This window comes from Mastigoproctus giganteus, chromosome 6 (genome assembly GCF_048544385.1).
Source record: "Mastigoproctus giganteus isolate SK-2022 chromosome 6, ASM4854438v1, whole genome shotgun sequence".
NCBI classification, from domain to species: domain Eukaryota; kingdom Metazoa; phylum Arthropoda; class Arachnida; order Uropygi; family Thelyphonidae; genus Mastigoproctus; species Mastigoproctus giganteus.
In genome coordinates this window covers 65,954,906-65,966,496 of record NC_143580.1, presented here as the reverse complement: position 1 = coordinate 65,966,496, position 11,591 = coordinate 65,954,906, and the positions used below count along the sequence as shown (strand labels likewise).

General features: G+C 35.1%; 1 protein-coding gene across 1 annotated transcript; it reads right to left on the bottom strand.

The window, feature by feature from the left end:
- Positions 1-1,809: 1,809 nt before the first annotated feature.
- On the bottom strand, positions 1,810-4,188 carry LOC150084374 (uncharacterized). Its single transcript, XM_090375191.1, has 3 exons — positions 4,132-4,188; positions 2,607-2,837; positions 1,810-2,376 (listed from the first exon to the last, which is right to left on the bottom strand). Exons 1-3 carry the CDS (start codon positions 4,138-4,140, stop codon positions 1,810-1,812), a joined length of 807 nt encoding a protein of 268 aa, XP_090231317.1. The 5' UTR covers positions 4,141-4,188.
- Between the last annotated feature and the right edge of the window lie 7,403 nt (positions 4,189-11,591).

Genomic DNA, 11,591 nt, shown 5'->3' with positions numbered 1-11,591 from the left:
AACTTCTTGAGCATCCACTATATTCTCTATCATGAGTCCCCTGCGACTTCCAACTCTTTCCCATAATGAAAAACCTCTCCAGGACTAGCGTTTTTAAAATAAACAGGGCATCTTACACTTCGCAGATCTGTTCTGATGAGGATCCCTTTTTATCTCAATTCTTAAGTTGGTCCATTTATGAAGGACATCACACAATACCAAGAGGGAATCGAACTCACGTCCTTCACTTGAAGAATACTCAAAGCTACTGAACTTCCATTTAATTTTTAATTGTAAATTTTAAATTGTAAATGGTCGTTTGCTTGACTGCTACACCCAGTAGTTATCTACACAAAAAAGGTCTATTTTTTTAGAGGTGTTACGATTCGTACTACATCATGTCTTAAGTGTCTGTTTCATTCAGGTCAAAACCAAGGAGCGAAAGAATGTGCATCATTTACAGGAGTAGTCATTAACATTAACTACCTACCCAGGCTTGTTTCGCAATGGTAAAACATAGCATTGAATTGCTATTCACTTCTTGTTCTTAGGGTTATTAAGTGTCTGAAGAACGTAAAAGGCACTCAAATTATAGTTGAAAACTGTTTAGAATTCCAGTCTTGTACTGAGTGACAAAGTATCTTTCACCATTCCGTACGACAGAAATGTTTATTCACCATCCCTGAAATGTATGCTGTTATTTAAATTAAGCCCTTCTTTGGGGAAAGGGAGAATACAATTTATTTGACCCGAACGCTATCGGTGGTTGCGAAAGCTAACTCTTCCCCCCTGCATCTTTCTCTCTTTCTATGCGTGTTCAGCTCTCATTACCCTTTTTCGTGTAATGAGGTCTAAGTTAGGAGTGTCATCTGGCAAAGGAAATATGTCGCATGTAATGAGGCAGTTTGTATCTCAGGCAGCGAACCGCAATGTCCTGGTCACTTTCTGACTAACCTTAATCTTTAAAGAGAATAATGAGGAATGCGTGTTACCCCTCTAATATTTTGTAGAATAATTTCAGAAGATTCAGTGTAATTTTGAATAAGAAATTCATCTCGATTCTTCTGCGAATAATTCTAGATTTAGTGGTCTGATATCTTACAATCAAAGTACAGTATTTGTGATGGTTTTTACCAATTTGAAGAATAGCATAAGCATTTTTAGGTTGCTGGTCTAGATATTCTTAAGTCCAGGATTTTCTTCCATCTTCGACTATTATATATTTAATCAGCATGAACAAGATTAAGTCATTGAGGAATGCTTTCTTATTTTTCAGAATATTCTGTGATACAATCAACTTTGTTATTGGTATTTTGCCACAATATAGTCAATAGAGATTTCCTACTACGATGAGAGACTAGTATTCCGAAAATAGGACGAGATAACTGTGTCTCATCTTTTAAAAGAATAAAATAATTTTCGAATATTTGTTTAAGAGTGTTTTTGGTACAGAGGAATGATAAAGTTTTGAAGAATACAGCAAGACACAAATTTAAATATAAAAATGATTTATTACATTTTATTTTGTATTTCACTTTGGCATTTTAGCGAGGAGCAAAGGATGTAAAACATGAATCATAACTTAAATAACAACACAGTTTTAATAATAATGCCAACTCATCCCCAACTGCATCACTAAAAAGCACCCGAAGAAAGAAAAAGAAATATTTAACTGAAGCACAGTCTTATCCAAGCGAACCCGCAACCACTACTTCACAAAACGTATTTGGCAAAATGCATGTAACATTCAAATACGGCTTCATATATGCAAATTTAAAGATTTTCAGGTAGGAATACTTTGGACTTTTTTTTTTTCTTCGAGAGAAAATCTTATGGATGTGCATGAGGTACAACAGGACTTATGCTATTAGCTGGAGGTACTAGAGGAGCTATGGGTGCTAGGGGTGACTTGGGTCCATGATAACCTGCAGGGTGACCATGCCCATGATGGGCTGCAGGGTAACCAAGTCCATGATGGGCTGCAGGGTAACCAAGTCCATGATGGGCTGCAGGGTAGCCAAGTCCATGATAGGCTGAGGGATGACCATATCCGTATCCACCGTAGCGTCCATTATAAAGACCATGAGCGGGTGGTGCGATTGGATGACCAGCATCGGAATATGAATGAGGTAAGACGGAGGATTGCAAAACAACATCAGCTGGGCTTTGGCTCTCTGTCCCTGGTTCGTTTGTCTGCACTGTCGCTCTGAAACCGGCTTCGTCTGCTACGTATTCGACAACCCTGCTACGTCCATCTTCATCAGAAAGAGTATAGGAACCTTCAACTCGCCCGCTGCCATCAGCATTTTCCTGTCTTGAGCTGGAGCCTCCGATTGCTGGAGCATCGTATGTGAAAGAGAATGGTTTGGGAGCCTCATAGTATGGATCGGGTTGACCCTGAAAGAGAAAGTTTGAATATATCTGAAGTGATTCTGTCATGGTCTAACATAATTTCGTATCTGATCATTTAATCTTATGGAAGATGAAAAATATTAACACAAAATTAAAGAAAATATTTATTTTGGTGAGTTAGACATTGTGATGTTTTGTAACGTTAATGTGGACTTAACATCAGTCTTGTTGAGCCTTCTAGCTGATTTTCATTTTGCTAAAACATTACTACTTACTCTGTAATGACCAGCATAATCTCCTCCTGGATGACCATATGGAAGCCCTCCACGATATCCACCTGGATATCCTCCATGATAACCGTTCAGGCGTCCTCCGTGGTATCCACCTAGATAGCCTCCAGCGTAACCGTTTAGATACGCCCCTGGGTATGCACCTATCCGACCTGAATGAACATGTGGTACATCGGCTGCGTACACAGCCAGCAAACAGCTGATAAAAAGTATTATCTAGGAAATAATAAATATTTAATTAAAATTTTAATATAATAAAAATTAAAATGTCATCCCTTATCTAAAATTGTAATACAGAATTATAACGTTTCTTGTAAATCAAATTCACTTACCACAGCTTAAAAAAAAATTTAACATCTCCAACAATATGCTGCATGTAAAGAAACCATGAACAGACACAATTTGGTTCAGTAGCCGTTGTGTCGTTAAGTGCAGTGTTAATTCTGTAAAGCTGCGTGCATGACTAGAAGGAAAGCAGTTGAGCATACGCAGATTTCATAGCCGAAATCCACCTGGTTTAAAATTTTCAGTACACGTAAAGCATAATTTTTTTTCTGTGAAAACGTTTTTCCACCAGCCTATTTGAATGTTCGGGATAAAGAAGAGATCAGGAAGTACTCAATAAGTCAAGGTCCGCATACGCATATTCCTCCATTGAAGAGACCTTAGGAACTCCTCCAGTCGGGATCCCAATTCAGATCTTTCCAAACCCGTGACAATTGACCGCCTGTCTGGCTTGGAAAACGAAGGAATTGGTTTCAAGAGGATAAAATATACATGTATTTAAAATTTAGCTAGAAGGATGTTTTTATTACGTACAGACAGACAAATGGAAACTTCAGTCTCTTCTTAATCCAAAGGAGCATATTAAAATACTGTTCCCAGCTAATATATCCATGCAATATGGACCAGGCGGCCTTTGTGCCAAAAAAATCCTCACCACAACAACAACCAACGTATTCCATCTGTATAAATCAATCCAATCAGTCCTTTACATCAGCCAATGCTCTTGGCATTGCTGCTGTGAAGGGTACATTGTATTCATCCTTTTGTACACAATGAAGATTATATATATAAATGAATCTAAAGACGTTTTAAGAACAACTTGGAAAAGTTACTGTTATAAGTTATTGCTCTGTGAAGAGCAATAATTGCTGTTAGCTTACAAAAAGAAAATTCGTTATTTTATAAATAAATTGTTGTACCAGTGTTGCGGTCGCTATTTTGGGTCTTTGTCAGCTCACCAGACTTTCGACAGTTAGCTAATTTATCAAGGTTTAAAGTAAACTCTTCAGAAAGAACCTTTTAAAATCACTAATAACGTAGCGATGTTGGTAATTATAAAATCAGTGAGAAGAAAAGCCACGGATACTTCCATTGAGCTTCGGCTATGCCAGTGCAGTAACTGTAAATCCTTCGTAAATAGAAACGGACTTCATGTCCGACTCAAGAAACACCCAATCCCACTGAAGATATGAGAACCGCAGAACAGAATTAAAGGAATACTTACCTTGTCCATGGCTCGTTGATAGAAGCAGTAGACAAAGGACTGTTGCTTGAGTGGAGATATAGGGTTCCTTTTATACGAAATTTTTATTACGTCATGACCATAATCTTTGCACTCTACTGACCATTGATATTACTGATGACGTCATAACTGCCCCTGGTAAATCGGGATAAACGTCCATGATCCCGAAAATTTAATGGTTTTGTCATGAAGGATATATATTTTTGTTTAGCTCCATTAATATTCAGCGTTTCAATAATGAAGGATGGCCAGCAATGGGCGGCTTGCCCCGACCATTGTACAATCGTAGTAGGTCACCAGTTCCCAAAGAGGGACAAGGGGTATTCTTTCACCTCTTCCGCCACACGACCGCTCTACATTGGATTCCCTCTTATTAGTCCCCTCTTCCGCCTCCTCAACTAAGGACTGGTTTGTCTTTTACGAGTGAGGGAGACGAGAGGGGGGGGGGTGGGAGAATGGAAAAAGTATAAACATACCAACACATGTCAATGATAACCTATTATGGAACGCGCACATTAATCACGTGACGCGATAGAGAGCCCACGTTCCATGCTCAACGATCTTGTGTACAGCGGTGGTGGGTGATTATCAAGAAATAAGGAAGTCATTACGTTTAGGGCATCGGAAATGACTCCCGATTGTCAAACGCAATAACACAATTCGTCAACGGCATATGCATCAAACGCATGGCACGAGCGAATATTGCATCGCATTTATCACCTGGTCAAACTTGTTCGCTTTACTGACAACCCCAGAGGTGAACCCTGTTACCTTCGAAATAAAAATTATTGGAACGGACCAGGAAAAGGGGACAAAATATCCAGAGTGAGTACATGACCTTAGACACGAGGGGGTTTTTTCCTACGGTTTTGGGAACGGCGCGGGGGGGAAAGAATTGGAAATTTCAGTAAATGGTTCCAATGAAGCTATTTAAGGATAAAATACTTATTTTGCATAGCAATAAAGGTACATATATTAAATAAATATTTATTTTTGCATCGTTAAATGAATATAAAAATTGCATCCTTGCTTTGATGCTTATCTTATCTGGAGCACACATTCAAACTGATAGATAATTAAGTTACTTTTCATAGTTTATTACATTTTACCTCCTTAGTCATGAAAAAATATAAATAGAAAATTTACTAATTATCTGAGCAGCGGTTTACAACTTAGAGGAAAAAATAATTAACATTTATTTTTTACCATCTATTTTTCTTGCTAATTTGAAATCGGAATCTCTGATGTTGAGTATTTACTCTTATTTATACAAAGTGCTAATTTACAGATAAAAACACAATTTACAATCAAAAACTTGCAATTATGATTACTGTTCCAGTTGAATTGTCACAAGTAACCTCCAAGCTGATACAATCGCATTTTTACATTTAATAAATTGCTTCAAGATTTTTCAAAATGGTGAATGATATTTCAAATAATAAATAATTTCAAATAATAACGAAATATAAGTCTAAAATAAATTAATTCGATATATTTTTTATGGAAACTGTAGACTGTTTTTATCATATCGAATTGTATTCAGAGTAATGGGCCTGTGTATTTTTTTTTTTAGATTATTAAACCTTGTATTACAGTACATCGTTTAAATATTGTTTTAGGTTCGGTGTATGTGATATTTAAAAGTATTAGTTTTGTTTTTTTATAATAGAAGTTTTAATAAAATAATAAAAGGCTTGTTTAAATAATTCTGTACAGCCATATGAAATTTTACAAACAGTATGTAGCTAATTATCCAAAATATTGTTCAGGAATACAAATATATTTTGGAATTTGTGTACAACGTTTTGGTAGCATGGTACTACTTTAAAATAAAACATTTGCTTCCCGTTCGTTTACCTTTATGACAATCTAATTTGAAGAAGGAACGTAGTAAGAAACAATGGACCTATTGGAAGGAAACCATTAATGGCATGTTTTGCCTTGAAGAAGACGATTGACAACTCCTTTATGAAGATGTAACCTATCATTATGTTTTGCGAAAAAGAAAACGAATGAACAAAATAACAACAGATATAAAATTAAAGATAAAACGGAATCAAATTTAAGAAATCATACATAATTAGTAATTAAATATATAATATCACGAAAGTGGCTTCTGTAAAATTATTTCTTTTTTTTTTTATTTATGTTGGGTAGATACTGAATTTCAGAAATTTTACCAATAACTCGAGCTCATAGTTAAAATTTATAGTTCTTATAAGCTCATCGTTTTTCTGTCTTCTTCTAAGAAGACAGAAAAGGGAAAATTTCTTAGATAACTTAAAATAACGGTACTTACTTTCACCAAACTGTACACTGAAGTAACACTGAAAACGAATTATTTTTCAACGTTGTACGTTACCATTAACTAAATCCAAAACAATTCATACGAAGACTGAGATATGTTTTCTCTTTGGTGTAGAAGGCACTTGTGAATAAATATAACATTCTCAGACGATTAAATTCTCTAAAAAGATACTGCGAATGTTATCTATCACGACTAACTATTAATGACATTCTCCCCTTCCCGGAAAATATTATTATCCATCTTCCATCATCCATTTTTGGATAAAAATATCTTACGTTTACTCAAGATGTGGTGATACTTTTCTAAAGTCAATGAACTTTACATTAACATGAGGCATCGCATGATCAGGAAAGACACCTCATAATAACGACTTTGTAGATATATCTACAATTCCTTTCTCGTTCTTCTCTCTTTTTTTTTTCATTAGATGATTTGCAAGACAAGCGTACGTGAGCCATTCTGTAAAAGAACTGGTTGTAATTTGAAATTTGATATTTAAATGTATTTTGGGCTAAAAGAAGAAGCAAAGGTTACCAACCAACCTTCTGATGGCCGTTCAGTTATAATGTGGGTACACTGATGCGGTTAAAGGCCTAATATGTTAAATAAATTACGCAAAAAGCATTTTTAAATATAACTTTTCAGGAATGATAGAGATTTCGGATTATCGAATTTAATTTATGAAACTGCATGTTGTGAATTGCTTTAATTTTGGTTCTGCAATTTTACATTTGTGATTAAAGTGTTGCCCTACAGTTCGCTACGGGGGTCAAAGTGGGCTCTTCTCAATCGCTAATTTTAATAGAGAATTTTAAAAGAACATTTTAATAGTGAGTGATGAAGTTTTATTAAATTCACTAAACATTGACTGATTAATTTTATGCTTATTCCCAGTATTTATGGTAAATACTGGGAATACTTTCGAGTATTCCCAATATTTACCACTAAATGAGAACGGAAAATAACCTTAACTCTGTGGACACGTATTGATGAAGTCGTTTATAAAAAAAAAAAAAAACATGAAAAGGTAACACGATCAAAATAAAACTTTAAAATTGTCTCCCAAAAGAATGTTTGGAACCCTCTAAGTAATTATAAAAACTGTAAATTCAGAGGAAAAACCTCAAAGTATGAAACAAAAAAGTAACATACAGCTCCATTGGAGTAAGGTTTTTAATTCAGAGTAGTACAACACCAAGGAAACTTGTGGTGAAGTGCTCATACAATATGAAATCGATGAGCTAAGTAGCAAACCCACTTTGCAACACCACATATAGAAAGAGGATAAAGGTTACCAAAATCTCGATATTTTTAAACTTTAATTGTGATGTGACGCATTATAAACGTAATCGTTTTTGCGTCATTAAAAAACCACCAACCGCCACCACTGCATATCTTTTCATCTGCGAATTTCAAGATTTAGCAAGCAATATAAGAGATATCAAAGAAATTAAAATCGATGGCTGGAAATTCTTTGGACGAAAAAAAAAATAAATAAAATAAAGGACGTCATACACCTGTAAATGAGAAATCTTATCACCGCAAAATAATCTATGGATTAAATAAATTAGTAGCTGATATTCCTAGCCGATAATCAAGAGTTTTATAATCTACTTGTTCTTTTGCTTTATTTTCGAATTTATTTATTACAGCTTTCCCTTATCTGTACAGTCTGAAGCATAAGGTTTTGATTTAATCAATCTGTGGTTTTTGTTGTCATCACTTCGTCTTCTTCGCACCTTCTACATTGATCAAAATCCTTCAGAAATCCAAAAGCATTTGACGAAACCTTCCTCGCCAAGACAACAGTCAAATATATTCCTTAGTTGTAGTTTAGGTAGGAAACCTGTGGGCGTTATGTGGTCCATGATAGGGACCAGCGAATTTCTCAAGGAACAGGATCTTATTGAGGTAACATGCAAAAAGGGAGAGTGTACTGAACTCAACTGAACTCGTGTATGATTCTGCAGCAGTCTAATTTAAACGATCATGGTTAAAATCTATTATAGAAAAATTATGGGAAACCACAGCGAAATTTAACGCAAAACAATCACAGCAACTATCCCAACACTTTTCATTTAGAAATTAGGTATGTTAAATTATAAATGGGGCTTCTATAAAACTTTTAAATATTATGGAATATTAGAGAAAAAATATTTGATTTTTAAAATTTACAAATATAGTTTAATATGATTTTTTTTTACTTATTCAATCGTAATAGTTAAATATATTTGTATTAATATATCTAATTGTCGTAATATACGATTATTAACCAATAAGTGAAGACTTTAGGTTCAATATTTCAAAATTAAGGTTCTTTTATTCAGTAGACCCGAAAATTAAAGCTGTTTTCGTTTTTTTGTAAACATTTATTGATAAGTGTAGAAAATGCACACTAATTTACAAGGATGTTAGTTCATAGAATTAGAAGTTCTGGCACGCATGTCGGTGGAAGTTGGAACACAGGAGGAGGAGGCGTAACTTTTTCAGATCGCATAATAACCTAGTTGGAAGAATAATTAAGAGAAAACGTTACATGTAAGTATAATTGTCAACGCTGTATTAGCTAATGATAAAGTTGAAAGAACGAAAGAAATGAAATGTTAGTACATCAGGTTCTCTAAATCTTACACAAAGGAAGTAAAAAAAAATCGGAAAAGTTGCAGCAATCACGTAAACAAGTTTATAAAAAATAATGGGGATGCTACCGAGGAACACATTTAGTTCCTTAATAACAACAAACTAATGGAACGGATGAAAAACTACCTCAAATGACAAAAGGATAATAGCCACAAATCACAGAAGACAGTAAGATAAATGTAAAGATACGAGGGTAAGACGTGAACTAACTATGCATCTTGAGTTTTCACGAGTGACCCATATGCTGTTTAGAAAGTAAAGTCATTTCAAAGGGGCAATGTTCTTGGTGTGCTGTGGTTACTGTAAAAGTCCAATAAAGGATGTCATCTCGGATAGTGTTATCTTTGCTCTTTCTCTATTTCTGAATAAATTATTCCTCAAGCTAAGAGAACTACAAATTAAAAAATTTGTAGTTTTTAAAAATTTAAATTAAAAATATACTTTTAGGAAATTATGAAAACATAAATATATTTATATAATTAATTTTTTTTTTCAAACTAGGAATCAGTTGCTTTCAGAAATAGATGTCTTTGTAAATGTACCTCCTTTTTTTCAAATCTATGCTTATCTTAGGGTTCAAAGACGCGCAGTACTAAATTGTAGAATCTTCGTCATATTTCATGATAATCTTAAAGATAAAATGCTAATGAATCTGTGGTATTCTTTATACTTCTTTCTGTATTGCTGACCTCTAGCAGATACACCGCACGTGGTCAAAATTTTTACTTTCCTGAAACGGATACATGTGTACAACGCTGAACGACATTTATACAGATAAAACTGTTTTTAACATTACCATAGTTAGGCGCATTATGGCCTTGTTGTCCTTGCACCATAAAGCGTATAAAGAGACAAACTGTGATATTCTTAGAATTATGCAAGGAGGGAGTGTCAAAAAATAATAAAATAAGAAGAATATTACGTTTGAATTTCTGAAAATGCAATTTTCAGGATTGCAATCGGGGAAATATGATAATGTTTTGAACGGTTATTATTTGTTAAATTTATTAAATCTGTTTATTGCTCTGCCAAAGAGCCACCCCCTGGACAGCTAGAAGCTAGGGGGGTGATATTACACACAGAGGTTAAGACAGGGACATGTGCCTGGTGGTTACATGGGGCCCATGTATGCTTAACCCGACAGGTACAGAACTTAGTGTTTATTATTTTACATAATTAAAAGAATTAAAGGATATTATTTTCTCTAAATTGCTATAAATTACATAAGCATGAGGGAAATATACAAAATATAAAGAAATGAGGCAGTCCTTCACCGGTTGTTACACGTGGTATCTCTTCAATTCTTCAATCTTGAACGTAATAGTGCAGCCAGGCGTCTTTGGAGTAGTAGATTCTAATTTAAGATTCTAATTATTATTTAAGGAGAGCAAAAGAAAAACAATCGTGTCTTATTTAAAACTCACACAGTCGCCCTCGTGGGTAGCACAATTGGTATAATCACCGTCCTCTCCACACTGGAGAGCAAAGCTCGAATCTCGTCAATGACTCCAGGAATTTGGCGATTCTACCAACTGTGTTACCTACGAGGGCAACAATGGGGTGGAGCATCTATTGGAATCAGGATATATATATACAACCAAGATAAAAAGGAAGGGAAATAAGAGAAAGATGAAAATTGGTTGTGGGGCAAATGTGCGAAACAAAAAATATTAACGCCGTTGTGTTCTGAGTTACCAGGATGATAGCTAGCAACTGCAATCTATGCGTAAAGGATAATTGGTGATAAAAAAAGAGAAGTGTATTGGGGTCCTGTTGTACTCTGATTCTGTTTTAGGTCAATGCATAATTTGTGTTGACCATCAGTGGTAGCGGATGCCTCACCAATTGCACCAGCTGGATTAGTAAAACTGAGAAAGAACTAGTTGAAATTGTGAGCATTTAACTGGTCAAGGGAAACTGTTCACTGCGGGGAAGGTAAAGTAAAAAACAGAAAATTTATATGGTCTGGGGGTGGAGTTGAGAGAGAGAAATTTAAATCACAAGCTTACAAGATGAAAATGAAACTAAAACTGATTCTACGTACATCTCCAAAATGAATCTGTAGGTTTTGGAGTCTTGATTTTTAGGAAAGAATTGGTGATGATACATAATGTTGAGATGCTAAATCAAATATTTCCATAGGATGAATTATTTGAGAGAAATCAAATTAGGACTGTTTGTGTTCAAAGGATATTCTTTCGCTTTTTCAATATCAATTTATTGAATTCAAAAAAATCCAAAGCTTATAGCTCGTGCGGTGTTCTTTAGCTGGCTCATCTTAGGACTCGCTGTGGTCCTGGGATAACATACCCCAACACAAGTACGCTCATTGCGTGATCGAGACCGTACACTCTCACAGCCTGTTGGTATTAAAAAGTAACCTTAGACTAGACTTCAGAGAAAACTAGGAGGGGGTATTGTAGCTGCAGCAACTGATGTGACAATAGCTAACAACCGGGGGCCTTCGTCGGTCGCCGTCCTCCCCACACCAGGT

What these genes read in the sequence shown, in the direction of transcription:
- LOC150084374 (XM_090375191.1), bottom strand. An exon ending in ATTATGCTGGTCATTACAGA is followed by an intron (nt 2,377 to 2,606) that starts GTAAGTAGTAAT and finishes TTTCTCTTTCAG; the next exon opens with GGTCAACCCGATCCATACTA.